This window comes from Rhinolophus ferrumequinum, chromosome 8, assembly GCF_004115265.2.
Source record: "Rhinolophus ferrumequinum isolate MPI-CBG mRhiFer1 chromosome 8, mRhiFer1_v1.p, whole genome shotgun sequence".
NCBI classification, from domain to species: Eukaryota; Metazoa; Chordata; class Mammalia; order Chiroptera; family Rhinolophidae; genus Rhinolophus; species Rhinolophus ferrumequinum.
This window is the reverse complement of record NC_046291.1, coordinates 94970810-94993776: the sequence shown is the minus strand read 5'-3', so window position 1 is coordinate 94993776 and position 22967 is coordinate 94970810. Positions and strand designations below refer to the sequence as shown.

General features: G+C 39.5%; 1 protein-coding gene across 4 annotated transcripts in view; it reads left to right on the top strand.

Moving 5' to 3' along the window:
* The window catches only part of CNTNAP5 (contactin associated protein family member 5), a 769018-nt gene that overhangs the window by 169055 nt on the left and 576996 nt on the right, over nucleotides 1–22967 (top strand). For all 4 annotated transcript variants that reach the window (XM_033111359.1, XM_033111357.1, XM_033111358.1 and 1 more), the window contains exons 2-3: nucleotides 3253–3357; nucleotides 19352–19545. In XM_033111359.1, coding sequence (XP_032967250.1) covers nucleotides 3253–3357; nucleotides 19352–19545 — 299 coding nt within the window. The remainder of the gene's footprint in view (nucleotides 1–3252; nucleotides 3358–19351; nucleotides 19546–22967) is intronic.

Genomic DNA, 22967 nt, shown 5'->3' with positions numbered 1-22967 from the left:
ATGGGGAGGTCTTTCTCTCTTTCTGATTTGAAATTTTCCCACTCTTATCACTTTAAGGAATAGGAGAACAAAATTTCCGACGAGGTCTCTAACAGCCACTATTACAACATACATGCAGAAAGGAGTCCTGGAGAACCTCTTGTGGATCCTTTCATTAGCATAGATTGTTTAAATGGAATTACTGATTTCCAAAGTGGAAACATTGATCCCACAAACTTAGATACAGGAGAGCTCATTTCAGAAGAGGAAATGGGCAGTAAGGACGGTGGCAACTGGTGTTGGAGGCCAGCGAGCTGTGGAAGCTTACTTCTCCCTGAGGCAGTGCCTTGTGCGTGAGAGACCTGCAGAGGGCACATCACTTGCCTGCAGGTCTGGACACTTAGGTACCCATTTCACTGGCTTGGATGTGACCTTGTTGAAACGCTCCTAAACTTTCCCATCAGTTGATTTGTTTACATCTTTATACTTTTCAATGGTCTCTGAACTCCTTGAGTTATGACACTTAATTTTATTCAAAGCTATCCCCAATTCTTACCCAAGCTAAAAGTAGGCTCTTACAAATAAGTATTGGATTGAATTAAATTTAAATGACTAGGCAACTCCAATTTCTGTTTAGGGGAAAATAGGGTAAGGGGCATAGTGCTAAAAAATGTCACCAGTGACACATAAAAAAACCATAAGAACCGAATAAAAATGTTAGCACAGTTTGATACATGTTATATGCTTAAGACATACATACATACCGTACAGAGGGCAACCGAGTCAGGGGCTCATGCTGCCTGCGCCGCTCAACCAATAGACCAACACAGGAGTTGGGCCATAGAATAAGCGTTTATTATCAGAGCACCAGTGGTCTGAGAGGACAGTGGATTAACACCTCAAAAACTGCCTTGACATTCTCAGACCAGCTTGGGGTTTTTAAGGGAAAATCTGGGCATTCCTCCAGAGGCTACGTGATGGTTCTAGGGGTCTGCATGGAGCCTTCCCTCTGGCCATGTGATTCTGGTGGAGTTAGCAACCCAGGAACAATGATGGAAGTAACCTGGAAAGAATGCTAGACCAAAGAGATTGTGATCAATAAGCCGAAGGGTATTAATCGTAAGTTTCAGGGTAATTTTCTAAAATAGGGAAATGGGTGAGAAGGGACTTTCTGAACTCAAGCCGCAGGGGTTGATCTATTGTTTAGCTATAGTTCAAGGCTAGGTGAGGCCAGGGACATTGCAAGGCCTCTATTAAGGGGGTCCCAACCTGGCTCTGTTTCAATACTATAATAAATATGGCATTGTACCTTCAAAAGATCTTCAGTTTGGTTGTGGAAGTGGGTGTCATAAGCGTTGTGAGTTATTGGGAAGTGCTGGAAACAGTGTTATTTGAAATTGGAGGATAATTGTAACTACAGATGTGGATAGATGGGGCTCATCAGGTAGCTTTGAACTAAGGTATTATGTGGTGTTTGATGTGTGTGTGTGTGTGTGTGTGTGTGTGTGTGTGTGCACATGCTCGTGCACACATGTGTATGGGATACTCCTGTGGGGTTCAGTTTAATTTGTTTCAATTTTTTGTGTCCACCTGATGTTTCCTGATAATGAAACTGGTATAAGCAAATGAAGATTTGCATTGTGTTCCAATTGTTTCCCAATATATAAACAGTGTAATAAATTTATGTTATCAAACAAGTGTGTTGGAGGTATATATGCGCCTTCTCCTACCTACATTTTATACCAAGAGAAAAGTGAAAACACTGTTTCTATTCACAGAATGACCATATCTGCTGAGGTGCCTTTGTAGCGATTTTTATATTATTCCTCTTCGGTGAGGATATCTGGCTGTTTTGTGTTTGTCAAATGCCTCAAAATATTTTTCAAACATTTGTGTTGCAGAAAAACTCAAAATATGCTTTGCCAGTTGTTTTTTTTAACACATTTGACAAACAAAAATTTATTCCTTATGTTTCTCATTAATTTCCCAGTGATTAGATGAAATACTGGATTCCCCAAGAATTTGCTGGATGAACAAGCAGCCTCACAATCCAATGTACATTTTCTTGAAAAACAATGTCAAATCAACGCTGTCTAAGAGCCTTTAATACCATCAAGTTTACCTTCAACCTGAATAACACATTTCAGTTTTGTTTTAACCGAAGTATGTCTAGATTTCATGAAGTTATTTGCAATGTTCTACAAGATCAACTGTAAACAAAATGGAAAAAATGGGAGTTTTTTGTACTCTTATGTGAGCCCCTTCCTTCCTTCCTTCGTTCCCTCCCTCCTTCCTTCCCTCCCTCCCTCCCTCCCCATCTCATTCTTTCAATACGACTTTATGGAAAGCCTATTATGTACCAGAATATTTCCTAAATTCTCACAAAGAGCATGCCCCCTATTGCAAGGTGCAAACAAATAAATGAAATACAAAACAAATGAACAAACAACAACAAAAAAACACCTTTCAGATGACCAATATGCTGTGTGAAGAGCAATCAGCCTCTACATGAGATTGGATGGTCTGACATCAGTGTAAATTGGGGAGAACAGATCTATGTGGTTAAGACCACATCTCTGCCCCAGGCCCCACCCTGTTTCACCTTTGGGCAGCATCAAAGACTGCTTAGAAAACATAGTTACTACATTTAGGGAAGCCTGGAAGGGTAGCTATTGAAGTGAATAAGAGACTCAAGGTTGAACAAGATCAGGGCTACCTCTATTACTTTGTGGAATAGAAATGAATTATTACAATTAGAAACTCATTTTCAAAAGACTTTCACACATCTGGGAGTGAGATAGACTAAATTATTCCATCCCTCTAGATACAAGTGTTACAAGAGTCCTTAGGGGCTGAATATGGATAGCAGTTAAACAATGCCCCCACTTTAATAGTCTTCCTTCTTATAAAGTAAGTTCAATTGCTATAGCTTCAGGCTTTGCTCGAGGGGTTGATTCAAGAAATGAGCTGGTAGTTGGGCTATTGAATTAGACAGTTCTGGAGAATTCCGGGCAAGTTATTTTATAGTGTTGTCACCTTGGACAAAATGAACTTAACATCTCTGAACTTCAGTTTCTCTAACTGTGAAGGAAACTCACACCTGTTTTCCAGGGTTCTTGTGAGGAGTAGATGAAATAGCCCATGGAAACAAGGAGTGCTGGCCTTGGTCAGAGCAGGTAGTTAATAAACGATGGTGCTTCATGCCATGATTCCTTTCTTTATGGACTATTTTTCACTAATAGAATTTGTTCTCTTTCTCTTCTATTGTTTCAGACAACTGTGATGACCCATTAGCGTCCCTGCTCTCTCCAATGGCTTTTTCCAGTTCCTCAGATCTCACTGGTACTCACAGCCCAGCTCAACTCAACCGAAGAGTAGGTGAGTAGGGTGACTAAATCTCCAAAGCAAAGTGCTGAATAAGCACACAGTGGGCAAATGGAAGAGAGTGCATCTCACACACTGGAATCATGACCAGGAGCAGTGTTTAGAAGAAGGATGGGAAGAAGGGGATACAATAGGGAGATACTTTGTTTCCCAGCACAAAATGGATATTCAAATTATGCTGATTCTTTTCCCCCAACCAATATTATTCCTCCTTGATTATCATGAAAGACTTGAGAGAAAATAATTTTTAAAATTTGCTTTTTTAAAAAATGTTTCATCTATGTAACATAAATAGCTATCAAAATATATTATTATAGCATGTTTAGAAGTATGAGTGAAATCTACCAAGATTTTTTTTTGATAACTTTAAGTTTTATAATAAAATAAATGTTGCTAATTTTAAAAAATGTAAAATACTATTAAGTGAAAGTAAGAACATACAAATAAAGTGCCATCCTACCAGCTAAATATACCCATGGTTAAAGGTTGGGTTTGTGTCTTTACATTGTGTGATAGAAATAAGAGCAGACACTCCCTAACTAAACTCTTATGGGAAATGCCTGTAACAAATATGATGTTGGATATCTAAATAGATATATTTTAAATCAGATTTGGATATTAGCTTTTACACTTGTGTGTGTGTGTGTGTGTGTGTGTGTCTGTATGTGTATTTGATTTTTTTTAATTTTTAAGGACTATTTAAATATCTGATATTTATATATTTGTATATCTCATGAATGTTATAAACTCTTTATCAAGTTGAGAAAAATAATTTCAATTGGTACACTAATATGTTAGAGTCCGTAGTAATTACTCTTAGCTATATTTTCCCACTGGTATATGAGGCCAATAATAGTGAGTTTTCCAATGTTGAACTATCTTTGCATTCTGGAATAAATTCTAATTGGTTGTTGCGTTATTGGTATTGTTTTTGTAAAGCTCAGAATAATTTAATTTGTTAATATTTTAATTTATAATTTTGAATCTCCATTAATCATGAAATTGATTAGCAATTTTTGTTTTTATATTTGTTGTTTCTTTCATGTCATGTTTCATAGTTTTTCTATTATATTGGGATGTATAATTTAAAAGTTAGCTAGTTCAATGGCTTTGTTAAGAATATTATTTTGAAGGGAAAAGAATGGCTAACCAAAGACCCAGCAGGACAATAGTAATAACAATTCTGTGCTAACATTGCCCTTTGCTGGATACTCTGTGCCAAAACTTGTATAAAGCATTTTACCTGTGTTAATGTAGTTATGCTTCACAAATATACAATAAGGTAAGCAGTATTACCTTTTACCTTCAAGTAGGGTTTCTGAGGCTCAGAGGAGTTTCATACCTGGCCCAAAATCAGAGTTAAAAAAGGAAAATGCTTGGACTTAAATCTGAGTCATCTCAATCAAAATATTTTCCCTTATAACCACATTAGTAAATTGATTCCCTAACACAGATTTTAGGGAAAAAATAAAGATTGGGAATCAGCCAGAGTTAAAATGGTGGCTATGGCCTTTATTACAAGCTCTGTGAGTGTCTGCACACCACTGACCTGCTCATAGCCTCAGTTCATTGTCTGTAAAGTGGACCAATAGTGCCTGCCTTGCAGCATTATGTACAGACAGAGACCAGACTTGCGTGTTGAAAGGACTGTTCTCACTGCAGAGCAGAGAATTACTCTGGAGCAGGAAGTTCACTTGTTCTTTCAGAGAAAACATGCGTTGGCTGATGTTGATATGGTCTCCAATAGAACATCCAGACCCACCTTCTGTCTCATCCCACCCAACTGTGCAGTGTCAGAAAGTTGGTACTGCCTTGTAGCTCCTTAGCAGTTTCTGGGGAAGCTGTGAGTCTGTCCCCAGGCCAGCTCCTCCCATAATGGACAGATATTGACAGGGCACAGATGTCTCTGCTGCCGTTTGTTGTAATTGTTTTGCTTACAGGGGGATTTGGGTGTCTGTGCCCAAGGCCAGCATGAGCATATGCAGAGGGAAGGTTGACCTCTCATTCTTCTCCCAACTAGAGTCTAAATCAGGAAGGCCATACAGCAGACACAGTCACAGAGTTGTAATGCATTGGCCTACAACTCATCCTCTAGTACAGCTCCAAGGGCTGAGAGACTCCCCTCCAGTCACTGGGCCCAGCCCCGGCCCTCAGCAGGAGTGAAACAGACTCAAGAAGGAATCAGATGACTGGCTCTCATCTAAGCACTTGGAGAGCTTTGCAAATAGCGGGGCCTGACCCCTTTCCCAGCTATTCTTAATTCATTGTCTGGAATGCAACCCAAGCAGAAATATTGATAAAGTAAATAAGTACAAGCTTTGCAGATGATTCTAAAATGCAAGAAGAGTTGCAAACTACTAGATTGAATGAGTCATAATAACAAATTCTCCTATTAATACTTATTGAGCACTTATTATGTGACAGGCACTGTGCTAAAACCCTAGCACATAGTTGGTAAAAATAAACACACAGCCTATTCATAAAGTGTTTACAGGTATAATTCAAATTACCATACAAATAATTAGTAGAAAACTTGGTAGTTAGTAATAATATTGATATTATTTCATTTAATATATATAACATATAAGTGATGTGCATGTCTATGTATATAAACATATAGTAGGATATATAGAGAAAGTCAAATATACTGGGGGGTGCCAAAAAACATATATACATAATGTGTATTCATCTTTTGTTATCGGTATATATTGAGTATTACAATTATAATATAGTTTTTTTTCTTTCCTAGAATGTGTATACATTTTCTTGTCACCCTCTGTATACATTTGTTTGGATATATACAGAGTCAGAGTTATATGTAGAGAGGGATAGATATATACAGGGTTGGATATACTGGGGGTGCCAAAAATATGTATACAGGTTTTAAGAGATGGTCAACGTTACTCAACAGTGAGTTTGCACCCTCTGCACATATACGTCTATATGCAATAGCATATATGCACACATAAAAATACAGATATATGTATACATGGATGCATAAAATCTACACATGTACATATACACACGTAAAATATAGAATATATAATAATTTATATAGTATATATTATAATAAAATAAGTTAGTATGTAAATGTTATTAAGAACAGATTTGTCATATGTGTTTTCCTAAATACAAAATTTACAAAGTTAAGGATAAAACTATTTTTTTATTTATATTGAAAATATTAGTATAAAGTAATGATTCGTTTTTCTCCTTCTAAAAACAGACTTACGTCCTTTCCACTGAAACAGCTTAAAAGTAATTATAGTCATATCTAATGAACACTTTTTTTCTGCATGTCTTCCTTTAAAACTTCCTTTTTATTTTCAAACAGGAAAGACATCAAATATACCTTAAAAAGCAAAGTATTCCACATGGTTTGAAACCTAGGATACTCTCAGGTGTACAAGGAGATTTCAAAGAACATCTTGGTTTTGATTTGAATTCTCCATATAGTGTTTCAAACGGCAAGTTCACAGCCAGAGGCTAAATATATACTACTCTGTACTGTCATTATCAGGTTTGGCTACTCCCTGAATGGTGGGATTGTGTGCCTAGCAGTTTATATTTCTCCCGTTCTCAGCTTATGCCTACCAGCACACAGCTAAACATCAGAACACTAATACACTGTTGACTCTGAAAAAGAAGATACCTACGAAGAAAGGCTTCTGGTGTGTAACTGGGTTCAAATTTACAAACAGAGCCTAACAGTCATTGCCAAACAGGAACCTCGCATACAAACCGTGCTTCAAGGAGAAGCCTGCACTAAACTGCCTGTCATCTGCACTGAACTGCCTGCTTGCACGTGTCTGCTGTCTGATATAACACTTATAAAGGAGTTCCTATAATCATATTTCAACCAATAGAATGGAAACTTTCCCTATTCATTTGGAGCTGCACAGCTATATCCCCATAAACATCTTCACTGACCAGTCAGAGGAGTCCCATTCTCACCAATTAGGGCAGTGCTTTTTGGACCAATCAGACTGTGAAGATTTTGAGTCCTCATCTGCATATGAGTGAACCAATCCAGGATCAGGGGCGGGACTTCTCTCTATATAAGTCAGCTCCCAACTGGCTCAAGGTGTGCACTTTCCTTTGCACTGAAGACTATGTTTTCCAGGCTGGAGCTGGAACACTGAAGACATCTCGCTGGTATGGACTGGAGTGGAGCAGAGCTGTCTAGCTGGAGATGGGCTTCACTCTAGAGCCACTTTACCCGAGGGCCCCCCATGCTGTTCCACAGCCATGCTGTATTATAATTGAGTTGTGATGTTATTGAGCTGTCTCACAACTGTGCTGTTCTGCGAGACTGCTGTATCACAATTGAGCTGTTTGCACTGAATGGAGTTTCCTTCTTTACCACACCCAAGTTGGATATTCCTTTTGGCATTGCATTGGCATCAATGACCAGTTGTAGGCAATACTCAGCACTTATGATTAGTCCGCAGTGTTCTAAGCCCTTAATGTACGTCAGCTATTCACAACTACCTTTCGTGCAGGTACCATTCTCATCTCTGTGTCATAGGTAAAAAAATGGCACCACACAGAGAGGAAAATAGTGAATATTAGAATAATAATTCTAGGTAAATACAAAATAAGTTAATGTCTCGCAAGGTAATAAAATCTGGGGGTTATGTCTTCTCTGTTGCAAATTTATAAGTTAACATGTAACATCACAATATCTAAGATACAATCAACCATTGAGTAACATAGCCAAATGACAGATCCATTGTCCTTAGAAACTTAAATAATCATTGAGTGAACTTGTTAAAAATTGCTGCAGGATGCCATTGAAAGGACACACTGTAGTCTCTTTTCATTTCCAAATTTGGGGTCATTTTATCTTAACATACTCCATTCATTCATTTGTTCACTCCCTTATTACAGTATTTTATGAATTTTTTGTACTTTCTGCCTTTCAGCCTTCTACAAACTTATTAAGGAACTTCCTGGTGTTCCACCCAAGATGAAATTCAAATTGTAAAACTCTTGACTTCCATAAAACAAAGTCCTCTTGATGGAAATGGGTGTGTTCAAGGGCATCCTGGCAGTTCATCACTGGTGAAGTATTTCACAAAGATGAACTTCCCTGAAAGTCCTCTGGCACCATTTAAAATTGCCGAATCCCCTGAGAATCATAGATGCTTTCCCCTGCTATCCGAAAGTAGAGTGGTCCTATGAATCCTTTCATAAGCCCAAATGGTATAAAGCAATTACCATTAACTTGAAAGCAAAAATCATCTTCAGATTCTTTTCCATTAGCTCAAACAGGTACTAACGTAGGTCTTACATAAAAGCAAAGTGGTGTAACGTGAACTTTCAGACAGCAAGGGATGCCAGTAGACCTTGGGCATACATTGAACATGGGGATTAAGGTCCACCTTACCTCCAGTGTGTGCTCGAGTTCAGGTGTACACCTCTCTGATCTATTCCCAGGAAGAAAGTACACACAGCTGGTAAGTATGTCATGTCAGAAGCAGGCATCAATTCGAAAATTGAAAAGACTATCGGAAAGATGTGCTGGTGATCAGTCTCCGAGTCTGACTAAAGCAAGTATAATGAGCTCTGTCAGTGACAAACTCATATTTCTGAGACAAAATGCACCCTTGGAAACAGCCTCTGAGCTCAGGTGATTTTGGGCCATGTACCATAAGACGACGGGGTTCGATGGTGAAAGCCCACTTACAGCATAGTCTTCACACAACTGTCTCTTATGTGGAACAGATTTGCCAACTGCATTTTTTATTCTCCCTTCCAATGCCCCTCAGCCCCCATCTCATCCACACACAGAGAAATGAAAAAGCAAAGAAGAGAACTAAGTACTTTGGGAAAAACAAAAACAAAAACAAAAAAACCTACAGAATGCATTAAACTGGGGGTCAGATCACCATTCACTTAGGTTGCCAAGTCCATCTATATAATTGTGGCTTAGAAGGGATCTGACTTTGTCAAATATGATTTGTTTTGTGGCAAGAAAGCTTTTGATCTGGGCATTCAAGTCAGCTGGGCTACGAGAAGCACTTATTGTCAGCAGGAAGTGCAGGAGCTGGTGGCAGAGTAGAAAGCCACTAAGCTGTGGGTTAGACCTGCCTGAAAGTGAGGGGAAGGTTTTAAGTTACTTTGTATGATTAAAAGGCAAATAGAAACAGTCATCGTTGGCCCCATGAGAGGAGAGGTTTGTACTTCTCTTTCCCATCCTCCCCTCCAATATAGTTTTGCAAACAATTATGTTTACCTTTTGTTCCTTGAAATGTTAATCCTTTTTCCTCACTCAATATATTTTTGAGATGCCTGCCTGTGTAAATTGAGATTGCGTGTTTCTAGCATGACAATTTGGTTGCCATGGAGAATTTGATTTTTTATGTCAAGGCATTTTCGGCTTCGTTGGCTCATGGACTAATGAAGAGGCTTAAAACTTGGCTTGCCTTTGGCGCAGAACTCATATACACCTTTTTTCTCCCTTGGGCAGCACTGGTTGCAAAAAGCTAAGGACTTGTGAAGGTCTTCAGAAGTTGGTTTTCAGGTTAGCATCATTGGTCCCTCTGTGAGGAGATGTAAATTGGGAACAGTGCAGGAATCAGGGTTCTCACAAGTAGCATAATATCAACCTTCTAGAGACTCGTTCCAGATCGCTAGGTGACAATCCCTGGGATCCAGTTTCATAGGCAGCACTACAATGCCTGCTGGCGAAAGATAGTGCAAGTCTCCCATCTGATTGACTGAGCCAGATGTGATATGGCTATAATCTAGTCTGTTTAAAAAGACAATGAAACGTACAGAAATCTGTCACTGGATTCTCTCCTCTCCCCTTCAAGGGCTTTCTTTCTTTTCAGCCCATTTCCTTTCTTTTGTCGTATCCCAGCTGCCCAAGTCATGGCAGTTATCAGGTCCTGTGCCTTTCTTTATTACCTTATACATACTCTCCCTTACTACTCAAAATATAGACCTTGAGTGAAGACATCCCAGGCATCACCTGGGAGCATGTTAGATATGCAGAATTTTAGCCTTGGCCCAAAAATTTATGGATCAGAACCTGTGCTTTAACAACTATCACATTTGCAAATTCAAATTTGAGATGCACTATTCTAGAGCATCCCTGAATCTTCTGCTGCTTCAATTCTTACCCACATGTCTTTTTACTTTGGATCTCAGGGGTAGAGGAGAATGGAAGTGTTAACGAAAGTAGAAGTCCTTTCAAAGTGAGAAGCAACAAGCATTTATTTGAGATCAAAGAATAGCTGTTTGAGTGTACTGACTCAGGCAGAAACTCAAATAGTGTTCTGATTAGGAGACAAAGGCAAGGGATATTTATGAGAAAGGGAAGGGAAACAATTACATTAACAGAAGGAAGGCATTTCTATTGGTGAAGGTAACATAACATAGTGATGTTAATTCTAAGCAATGTTTTTAATTTTTTGTCTAGTAGCCATCAGGCTGGTAGTCATATCTGTTTCTTGTTGTCTTTGAAAACAGTTCTTTGGGACACAAGGTTGCTTTACATGCAGTCCAAAGGTTATTTTGCCTTGTTTGAACATTCCAAACGTTTGAGGCATAAGATGTTCAAGGCAGTTCCTTTGGGATGGCAGCTCTGGCACTGTTTTAAAGTGGCTCCATATTTATTGTTGTTTACAGAAGGAAATCAAAGTTGGCTAAGTTAGTGTGAATAATAAACCATACTATTATAAAAACTAGAAACTTAAGCTCTATTTTCTTTTCATCATGTCAGTACTCTAAGATAGTTGGTATTATTCACTTTTTTAAAGCTGAGGAAATAGACTCAGAGAGGTCAAGTCACTGACCTAAGGATACACTGACAATTATTGGTAGGACTTGGATTGGCATCTAATTCTGTCTACTCCATATGAACAAATATCTCTATTCACATTGATTTGAGATCTTACTCTGACTATTGTTGGTGTAATAGTTATCCCTTTCAGGTAATATTAACATTTCTACTGGGATTGTTCGCATTTTAACCACAAAGACTGGATTTCTCAGGCATCAGGGGAGAAAGAGAGATAAGGACCCCTACGACTCCTCAATACCCTTAAAATCATACTGTAGCCCAATATGCCTGTGCAAAAACCATTACTGACTTAGATATTTAAACAATGCCCTAGGCCTCTTCTCTTACTACGACAGCTATGGGTCATTGAGAAATATACATGAGACAGATACAGAACAGAAATCTGCTATCTAACAGGAGCTTTGGGACTTTGTCTCAAATGTCGACAAGTCCAATGTGATGACCCTTTCTATTCAGCCAAGATAATTGCAAAGAAAAATGATGTTAAGGGAAGAAGGGGGAGAATCATATGAATACTTTTGCTGTCTGATAATTTAATGCTTCAAAGGTTCTAAACATCAACATTTGACAATGAAAGTGAAATAAGGCTACGTAATTCACCCTTTACTTTTTCTCTTAATAGCTGGTCAATTCCTTTGAAAGGCCAAGCTGTGATTTTTTTTTCTTTTTTTTCCCCCTAAGTGGCACTCTTAAAAATGCTTCTTCAATGAATCACCATCTGATGTCACTAATATTTTACAAAGACAAAATGTTCTTCAATTCATCAGTTCAGAGCATTTAACTTAAATCATTGTGACCTGAAAATATAGTAATGGAATTAATTGCAGGATAATTAATGACATACATTTATCTAATGATTGGCAGTTTACTCCTGCATTTGTAGTAGTGTCACACTGGCAGGAAGTAAGTTGTATTTGAAAAGCAGGTTGAATGTTGAATCCTCTTGCTTTGTCTAACCTGTAGTAGTCAAGGAGGATTTACTCTATCTATTCACTCCTCTAGAAAATTATTTTCATTTCAGACATTGTAAAAATGTCATTGTAAAGGTGAGCTAAGGATTATTGTATCCACCATATAGTGAAAATGATAACATAACCGTCTCCAAGGAACCAGGAAACAGTTCACCTTTCTCTAGGAATCCAGCCTGACTGCTCCTTATCCTATGGTGGTTCTTTCCCTGGGGCTCCGTTTGAGTGTCTGAAATGATACTTATCTTACTTACACTCTACACAGTCAGTTCCTTATATCTGGAATTTATTTTTCTAATATACATGTAATTAATATACATGTCTGATAAAAAAAAAAAAAACAGACTTTATAAAAAGAATCCTTATCATTTATTCTGCTAAGGACTTGTTTCTAATGAATCTCTTCCACAAAAATATCCAGTTCAATCAGGTCCTTGTTTTTCATCACGTTGAATATTTTGTGTCACTCCCTTCTGGCCTGCAAAGTTTCTGTTGAGATATAAGCTGATAATCTTATGGGAGCTCCCTTGTAAGTTACTAGTTGCCTTTCTCTTGCTACTTTTATGATTCTCTCTTTGTCTTTAAACTTTGCATTTTAATTATGATGTACCTTGATGTGGGTCTCTTTGGGTTCATCTTGTTTGGGACTCACTGTGCATCCTGGTCTTGAATATCTATTTCATTCACCAGGTTAGGAAAGTTTTCAGTCATTATTTCTTCAAATAGGTTCTCAATGTCTGGCTTTGTCTCTTCTCCTTATGGCACATCTATGATGTTTCATATTGTCTCAGAAGTCTCTTAAACTATCTTCATTTTTTTTTGGTTTCTTTCTTCTTTTTGCTCTTCGGCTTGGGTGTTTTCTGCTACTTTGTTTTCCAAATCACTAATTCAATCCTCTGCTTCATCTAGTCTGCTGGTGATTTCTTCTAGTGCAGTCTTAGTTTCAGTTATATTGTTCACTTCTGACTGGTTCTTCTTTATACTTTCTATATCTTTTTCTATGCTTTACATCTGTTTGTTGAAGTTCTCACTAAGTTCCTTGGGCATCCTTATAACCATTGTTTTGAACTCTGTCTCTGATAGGTTGCTTGCCTCCATTTTGTTTAGTTCTTTTTTGGAGTTTTCTCACGTTCTTTCATTTGGGATTTATTTCTTTGTTTTCTCTTTTTTGCTGCTTCTCTGTCTTTGTTTCTAGGTATTAGATAGATCTGCTCTATCTCCCAGTCTTGGCTGGGTGGCCGAATATAGTAGATGCCCTGTGGGGCCCAGTATCACAGTCTCCCTGGTCACCTACGCCAAGAGCTCCAGGAGTGTCCCTTGTGTGGGTTGTGTGTGACCTCCTGTTATAATTGAGCCTTGATTGCTATTGGCACATCAGTGGGTGGGATTGACCCACAGGTTGATTGACTGCAGGGCTTGGCCACATCTAAAGCTTATGAACTGCTTTGTGGGTGAGCTTACCACATGACATGGAACAGGATTTACCACAATATGCTCTGATTCCTGTTGAGACCACCTTTTGTGTGTATCGCTTGCGGGGCTACTTGGACACTGCTCTGCTGTGGTGTGAAGCCAATCTCCAAACGTGTTGGTTTTGGGGCTTCTTGGGAGGGACTCTGGTGCAGGCCCAGGGCACCCACCACATGTGACTGGCTTGGGAGTACCTGGTAGGAACTATAAAGCTATCTATAGTTGTTTGCTGCCTGTTTTAAACCTGAAGGAACATGGGAGAGGCCACATTGTGACCTGAGGATGGCTGCCCACAATCCCAGGACTGGTGTTGCTCTGCAAAAAGCCAGGACACCCTGAGGACTGCTGCCACCTTCTAGCTCCCTTAAAGTTTGGCTACTGATAAAGCTTTGTGCAGTATGTGAGTTGGGTGAGATAGGTTCTCAGGGAGTCACTAGAGTAGGCAGAGTTGTGGGCACCAGGTTAGTGTAGACTCTGGTTTGGTGCCAGTGGTGAGTCTGGAGCTACTTAGCAAAAGTGTCAGAGCACATCAAGGCCAATTGCCACCCAGCTGGGGTCAGTTTTCCAAAAAAGTGTATAATACGGGTAGGGCTGTCTGCTTGGGAGTAAATACCTCCAGGGTTGAGGGAGCTGAGTGGGGTGGGGTCCCGGAGGAATTCATCAGACCAATTCAGATTCATATTTGGCCCTGGGCCTTGGGGAGGGTTCAACACAGGAAAGATGCTGTCCAACAGCTGGCTGCATGGGAACAAGACCCCACACAGGAGCAAGCCACCGCCCACTGCTGGGAGATAAATGTATCTGAGTGGAGCCCTGAGGATGTCTCCAACAGAACTGCTTCCACCCTCAACAGCTAAACCTTCCCTTCTCTGCTCTGTGCTGTAATACTGCCCTGCCCTCCAGCAGCCTTCAGCCAGTACATGACAGAGTTCGTGTATAAAAACCCTAGTTTCCTCCCACTCTGGTGATAGAACCCTAAGGCGTATACACTGGTGGGATTCAGCTCACCCTTACCAATGGCTGGCTAACTGATGAACAACAAATTGGGTCTCCTTTCTTCCCTGTCTCATCTCCATTTTCTTCACCCAACTTCCTAGTGTCAATTCCCAAGTGAACTACTTACACTCAAATTCATGTCTCAAAATTGACTTCTAAATCACACACCGAGGGCCAGCTACACCCCTAGACTTTGCTCTTGAGTCAGCCTCAATTGTGATAACTGGGTTTGATTCAGATTCAAAACTTTCCCTCCCTTACATGAATTTCCTCTTATAAGATCCTTTGTTCTTTCCTGCAAACTGGCTTCAAGTAGTGCCACTCCCCCAGAGGTTTTTACCTTCTTTCAAACTTATAGTGTGTTTGGACAAGTTCCCAGTTTCCTTTCACCCAGGAGGTTCCTTAGTCCCTAAATAAATGTGCAGATAGACGTGTAGAAGCCCTTGCCAGGAGCAGCCTGAAATGCTCAGGTCTGACCATATCTGCCCAGTAGCAAAAGGATGAGGCCATGTACCAGCCAACAATTTCCCAGCCTCAGAAGTTCTGACAGGCCACAAATGCATGCTAACAATGCTCTGAATAGAGGAGCAAGACGCCATCCCAAGCCCTAGGAGCAGGCTTGTGAATGTTATTATAACTCTTACCCATACTGTATAATTTTAAATATTTATGGCGAGCCTCTGCTTTACTCATTAACGTCACTAGGTAGTTTGTCCCTGAAAAATCTCAAACCTTTGCTTCCAGAGGCACCAACTGTTTAATAATTAAGATGCAGCTTGTAACTCAACCTAACCTCCTAGTCACTTGTGAGAGTGCGCTTGTAGCTTTTAGGGCCTTGTGTGAATCTGGGGGAGGCACATACTTAAGAAAACTGTTCCCTATAGGGTTCATTTTAAAGTTTTTAAAAATGGCCAGGCTGTGTGCTTCCAACAGATTGGTATGAAAATGTTATGTGTGAATATTTTAGCTCCTGTTGGTCTTGTACTAAATGGACTCTTTTTTTTTTTTGACTGATAGTTGTAAAACATCACTTAGCAAAGACCTGCATATAGTGTTTTGCACCCATTTCTAGTGTGTGACATCAATCAGCCCTCATTTCCCTTTCTGAGTTAGAAATGGAAATAAGTCCAAAAAAGGAATGTCTACATTCTTGACCAATTATTTTGTTTCATGTGTAGAGCCTTCCCTAGCATGTGAATTTGGGGATAAACATCGCGATGTAGAAGGCTGAGAAGGGAACTGGGCTTCAGGAGACCTGGGTCTCTGGTCTTACTTGAAATCTTTCTTAGAGTTCTCCATAAGAGACATTTCCTGCTTGTTTAAGACATTGCTTCCTGATAAAACCTCAGTCAAGGATGAGAAATCAGGAGAACTGGGCTGGAGAGCAGTCTCTCACCATATAACCTGGATAAACTAGTTGGCCCTTTGAGGTGGCTGGATTCTCTAGTAAATGGAAATTAAAAATACTATTGCTGATGGCTGTGAGAATCAAGTGAGATACTGAAAAGAATGTGCAGTGTGAATTGTTTCTGGTGAGGACTGCTAAGAGGAAGGAGGACTAGGAGGAGCGTGTGCTCTGCTGTTGAGAGGCTGTGCGATGAATGGTGAAGCCTGGGCTCTAGGGTCCTGGTTTTCTGTGTTTGAAGCTTCTGCTCTGCCACTTACTCGTTGTGTGATCTTAGAAAAGCTGCCCAGTAGTTCTGCCCTCTGTTTCCCCACCTGTGAGACAGGGATAATAATACCTATCACGCAGAGCTGCTGTGATGATGAATGCGTTGATGTTGTCCAGTTGCGTAGGGCAGTGCTAGCACCGAGCCAGGGCTGTTAGCTAACGGTGTGTATGGATGAACACTCCGAGGGCTTGTGGAATGCGGGTGACGAGAGGAACCAAGGGCTAGCTGGGACTGAAAAGAAACGTCCAAGCAAGAGGAGAAATGCATAGTTCTGAACTCACAGATTTTCAGATTTCCTTGGCACTTGTAATTCTGACTTAAAGTATCCATCTGCATTGGGTTTGGGGGTTTAGGGATCAAAGTAAAGGAGTGCCCATCTTTAGATCCAGAAGCCATTTCGTATTGTTCATATATTTGCTTTTACTAATCAAAAATAGCATGTTGGATTTAATTAAGTGGGACAGTTAAAGGTAAGTCATGCAACTCTTAACAGTAAAATATTAGAACTGAAATTTCAGAAGTTATGTCACCTGGTATTTCCCAAAGCACTCCACGTGTCATGAGCACCGTTCTAAAAACACAGATTCCAAGGTAGGCCCCTGAGTAAGTTATCAAGGATCGGGTCAAGGAAAGTGGTCTTCACAAGCTCTCAGGCTGTTTCTGATGGTTGAGCACATTTGAGAATCTGTCATCTCATCTAACCCCAGGAGCAGAGCTGGGTCTGTAACCAGGTCTCTTGGTTTTCAGTTCAGCATCTCCTCTTTTCCTCTTTCCCCAAAAAGTCCAATAATACAGTATATAGAGTGTAAGGCTTGGGGTGTGCTAGCAGTAAACAGGATATAGCCTCTAAATCATTCAGTATCCCATGTTTGAAAACTACTGGAACATTCTAGATGCTATCAAAATCTAAGGTGAAGTTATTTTTTCTTTGAAATTAAAATTGTTCTTTAAATTTCCATTAAATTTCTTTAAATTTAAACTGCAGGATTCATGAGAATTGCAATTAATAATCATTGATACCACAGCCACCATTACAGTCGGCACCACTTTAGTTAACACCTTTAAACTGCCAAACACAGGTATCAGTGTGCAAGTTACACCCCCAATTTAGAGAATAATTCTGACACAGGAAGCTAGCATGGGCATGGTGTGTCTTTAGAGCAACTGCAGATAGTATCTTCTGGCTGCTGTCATCATTTGTGAAAACACATTTATTGTTCAGGAGAAGGAACAAAATGTTTGCCATAGCAACCATGGCAACCCTGGGTGTCTGGTCTATTAGCTGTGATGCAGGGAGCATCTTCAACAGCAGGAAAAGAGTCATTGGCAGTTATCACCCAGACTGTGTCCCTCCATTTAAGAGCTTATGCAGAACCTCCTGGGGTTGGAAAATTCTTGATGTGTTAATGAATGCTAAAAGCAACAATCCCCTTTAGTGTTAGGGGGATTGATAAGCTAAGGTTTTTACTGTGGGCAAAATGAAGATGCGATTTTCTTTTGACAAATTTGAAGAAACCTTTTTTTTATTTGAGTTTGATTTTATTCTTTCAAGGTGGTGGGGTGAATCCCTTATTCTGTTTTCCTTTATCTATCCTCAACATAAATTCTTATCATATGTGCATATGATAAGAATAATTAGAATAAATGAAGGAAAACTCTAAAGCACGACTAGGAAGCCCAGCTGTCGATTGTTGGGGGTAAAAAAGAAATAGTGTAAATTTGAAGATTTAATTTCTAAAATAGTGATGTCTCACAAAAAGTCATAAGTCCTGTATTATACTCCAGCTGTCAAACTGCTATTTATACATCCTTTATCCAATAAAGAGCATCACTAAAATTACTTTCACTGACATAGGTTGAAATAAAATGGAATGTGTTCATGAGCCCATCTAAATAAAAATTGAGTTGACTCCCTGATTCAATGCTCTGAGCAATGTGTTCCAAGGGGTTGCTTTTGTCTCATCCACACCCATGACATGGGACATTCTGTCGTAGCTCCAACTCAGGGTTCAGAACTTTTGTGAACTCTTAGGTCAGTAAAAATGAGTATCATTCATTCCTACGTGAAATGAAAACAAAAAATATTCCAAATAAATGAGAGCTAATATTGATCTTCTGCAAAGTTCCAGTTTGTCAAATCAGGAAATTCTGGGACCCAAAGGCTTTTTTGTTACATGTTAGAACATTTCTGTGTGTCAAATATACTGAATGACATGGAGATCCAGGAATGTGGCGCTCTGTCATGTCTCTCTGAGCTATTGCGTATATATGCTGTTCTCTTGACCCTGGTTGATCTCTCCAAATTTCTCTTTATCCAATCTTGTTTGCGTAGGAAATGGCCATACTTGTTTCAGGTTTCAGCTCCACTGTCACTGTATTTAGGTCTTTCTGGTCACCTACGGAGGCATTCTGTCCTCTGTGCTCCCATTGCACTTTGCATTTACATCTTGTAAGGCTTCCTGTCACTTCACATTGCGCATTTTTGTTTGCCTGTCTGTCTTTCTTTAGCACCCAGCATGCTCCTGGAACTTAGTAAACATCTGCTGAATGAAGGAGCATTGTCAGTGATCTGTCATCTTTGTACCCGCAGCAGAATATTGGTCTGTGGCAGGTTTATAGCATGTATTTGGAGAGAGATAAGAAGCAAAGAAAAGAGAAAGAGAAGAGGGATGACAGAAAAAGGAAAAGAAGGAATGAAGGAGATACTTATGAGGCAAAGGATATAAGTAAGGCATATTAAAGGTTAAGATTGTAAAAACATTTTTAAAAAAAGCAAAAAAAAAAAAAAAAAAGAAACAAATTCCACTAGGAACCCAGAAGATGGAAACTGTAAAGACTGAGCAACGAGCAGAAGAATCATAGAGGAAACAGCATTTGAGATGAATCTTAAACCATGAAAGCAGATTAGGTGGAAGGGGAGCAGGACAATTGGTCAAGAAAGTACCAGCAGTGGCAGGGTATATTTGGGGTAAAGACATCTAAGTTGAACACTGTCTCATTTCTCTTTAAGAGTGGAAAGCTGTGGCTGTGTGAGATGTTACCACCACGCTGTCTGTCTGTTCCTCTTTCAGGAGCTGGAGGTTGGTCCCCATCAGATTCCAACGCTCAACAGTGGCTCCAGATGGACCTGGGACACAGAGTGGAGATTACGGCAGTGGCCACGCAGGGAAGATATGGAAGCTCTGACTGGGTGACAAGTTACAGCCTGATGTTCAGTGACACAGGGCACAACTGGAAACAGTATCAGCAAGAAGACAGCATCTGGGTAGGACATCTTTTCTCTTCCGATGACTAAAACTGAGATGTGCTAATGGTGACTGGTGTACTTTTCTGTCATTTTCCTGTACCCAGATTGTTGGTAGCTTAATAGCCGTTGAGAGCTCATTCAGACATAATTAGGCCATATATAAGTCCTCTCTCCAGCACGGCTCCAGTTTCTAGGGAAATTAGGATGTCTGTTGCAAAAAGTTAAATGTTTTCCTCCTTTTCTGGTAACTTGGGTAGTTCACTGACTGAGTCTCAATTCCTCTATAAAAACAGGTACACACCATGAAAGTGTAATTGTTAATGGGAATGTATTGATTTACTGAGTACCGATTTATGTACTTATTTGATTATTATGTGCCAGGCACTTTACATACCTTGTAATGACCCAGTTTGCTCAGTTATGTAACTTGACCTAAGATGCCCCATTTGGGAATTGTGGCATGGAGACCTGCAATCGGGGCTGATTTTAAAGCCACTGGGTGCAACAGCTTTTATCCAAGATTGGAAAGAAACTGAAAGCGTTAAAAATATAAAGCAAATACAAAATCTACAATTTTCTTGTTATTATAAACAATCTTCAGCTTGGAAGTAAAGAATAGTTTGCTCCAAATTTAAAAAAAGAACATTTCCTTCCCTACCCCAGGCCCAAACTCTTGGCCTTGTAATGTCAATGACAGGTTGTCCCCAACCAAGGTGACGAAAGGGAGGTGGAGGTAGAGCAAGGGGACCCGGAGGAGGCTTCAGACAGACCTCATGCACAGAACAAAATACTTTGTGAGTTTATGTTGCTTTTAGTTTAGGAAAAAACATCACCAAACATGTTTTTTTGTTATTGTTTTTTTCTAAATATATATAAAATGTGAAGATTTGGCAACTCATAGCATAATCGTTACTTTTCATAACCTCCCTATTTCCTTAAATCAATGCCAACTATGATTTCAAGTTGCTGTTGTTTTGTACATGCATTGTTCTGTGTTGACCCCAATTCATGGGGAGGGAAATCTATTTTATACTTATTGTTATTTCTGATTGCCCACCATCACTCTTTCTAATCGAGAGTAATGGTAAATTGAGGATTAAATTTAGTTATGGCAGGTTGAACTTGAGAATATTATCATCTTTATTCTGGGTCACTAGAAATATTAGGTGGTAATATGCATAAAGAACATGAATTTTTTTCATCTTTAAAAATAGACTTTTGGGAACTATTCTATTTTTTTTTCTCAATTTTGAAGCTCCCATACATTTTTACAGGTTCTTTCTTTGTATTAGTTTGAAATAAGAATTAAGCACACCTTCCAATTTGAGGAACAATTTTAAGGATTTATGTTGACTTTAGAGAGGCAGATAAATATGAAATTATTTATTTTCTTTTGTGTTTTCAATCAGAACTGGTTGTTTTACAGATTGAATTGCATTTTTGAGTTATTCTGTCTAAAGTTTTTTAAAACCCTGAGTTTCATTTTCTGTAGAACTGAATGACCTGCTTTCTGCCTGTCCCCTGAATCAGGATTTGGTTCAAGGACTGACACTTCCTCTGGGCTTGTGAACTGTTGGCATACAGCCAATTTCACCTGTTTGCCCCTGTTGGTTTGTCTGCGTTTCCAAGTAACTCCAAACTCCTTAGAGGCAGAGGCCTGTCTCAGTGGTTCTAGCAGCCTCCATGCCTAGTGTTGCTGGACAGCTAGCAGGAATTCATTTTTAGATGGCTATCTAAAGAACTGCAGAATGACTAGGGCTCCCACAGCTGGAGGGGAGAATACTATCCTCATCCATTATCTCACCCTCAGAACAGCCTTCACCTTCCTGGGGAGGCGAAAGATCCCCTCTGGGGAGGCAGGCACAGGAGAAAAAGCAGGGAACCGGTGCTAAGTCCAGCTATGGCTTCCCCAGAGACCATGCCTGCAGAGCGCTTAGGAGAGGCAGTAGCTTCGGGACCAGCCTGTCAGGTGTGAACACTGGGAGGAGGAGATTGTGGAGTGATCATCACAACTTCCAGCTCAAAGAGTAAAATACAGCGACACTGGGCACGGACACCATGATAAGTCATGCTAGTAACAAGGCTCAAATTCAGGAAAATGTACACCCACTTATATCAGTAGGAAACTAGCAGCTACTGAGCACCAGTTACATATCACATTTGTAAGCAAACATGTACAGAGGGTGCCAAAAAAATGTAAACACATGACTTGTAGTCACCTTTTGTTATATGTATATATTATTACAATTTTAGTACATTTTCCTCTCTTAAAATGTACATACATATTTTGGCACCCTCTGTATATATATCTCGAGATTATATATTATGTAACATCTCCCTGAACAATAGGCTTGGCCACCCCCCACAGAAACCCACCCAAAGTCATATAACTAGAAACTGTTTATGCCAGGACACAAAACAAGAATTTAGTCCTAAATATACTTGATTGTAAAACTGTATTTTCTATTTCTCTTTCACTACCCTTCACTTTTTTAAATTTTTTATAAAATTGACTTACTTTTGTAAAAATCATCTGAAATGTAAACTTCGTCAGAACAAGCACTCTGTAAGAATAATATTACACCCTATTGTTTAATTGACATTTTGCTAAAATATAAAAGTGAAAAAGCAGCAATAACATGTAAATGCATTCCTCTATGTTATAAACAGTGCTCAGACTCTCTGAAACTGTCTAGGCATCAGGAACACCTGTCGAGACGCAGGCTATTTCACCAAACACACATCAGGCACATGCAAAATCTGAATTGTGGCTAGTATCTATTGGTGTTTCTATCAGATTGCCGTTGGATAAATACATTTCCTTGAGAGTTTTTCTTGTTTGCTTTTTATTGTAAATTTAAAATTAGAAAAATAAAATAAAATAAAATTAGAAGGTAAACCTTATAAACAAGATGAGAACCATAGTAAAACAAGATTTTTTTATAAAACTCTAAGTTGTTCTGTTTACCATTTCAGGAAAAGTCAATACCTGAAAACCTCAGTATTCAGTATTGACTTGTTAAAGATGTTGAATCAAAGAAGCAGAGAAGCTCTTGTCTGCCCCTTTCACATGGCCTTCTGAAGGTCCTCAGATTTTAGATGATATGGAGTTTGTAATGCTTTTTTAATTGACTTACCAAACAATACCACTACGGCACACTCCGTGGCTGGAGTATCAGTTTCCCAGTACTCAGGAGATATCTTTTGTTTTACAAAGTTCACTTTGGAACGAGAATCCTGAACATATACCTGTCCAATGTACACTAGCCAATATCTGTGCCCTAAAAATTCAATTTGTGGCATTTCTGATCTGGCACTAAATGGAGTGTTCATGAGAGAGGCCACCGAGCAGCCGCTTAGCGATGCGACATGATTTCTGAACAAGCCCCAGCCCTTCCTGTGCTAAATACTCAGGCGTGAAGGTGTCTCAGTGACCAACT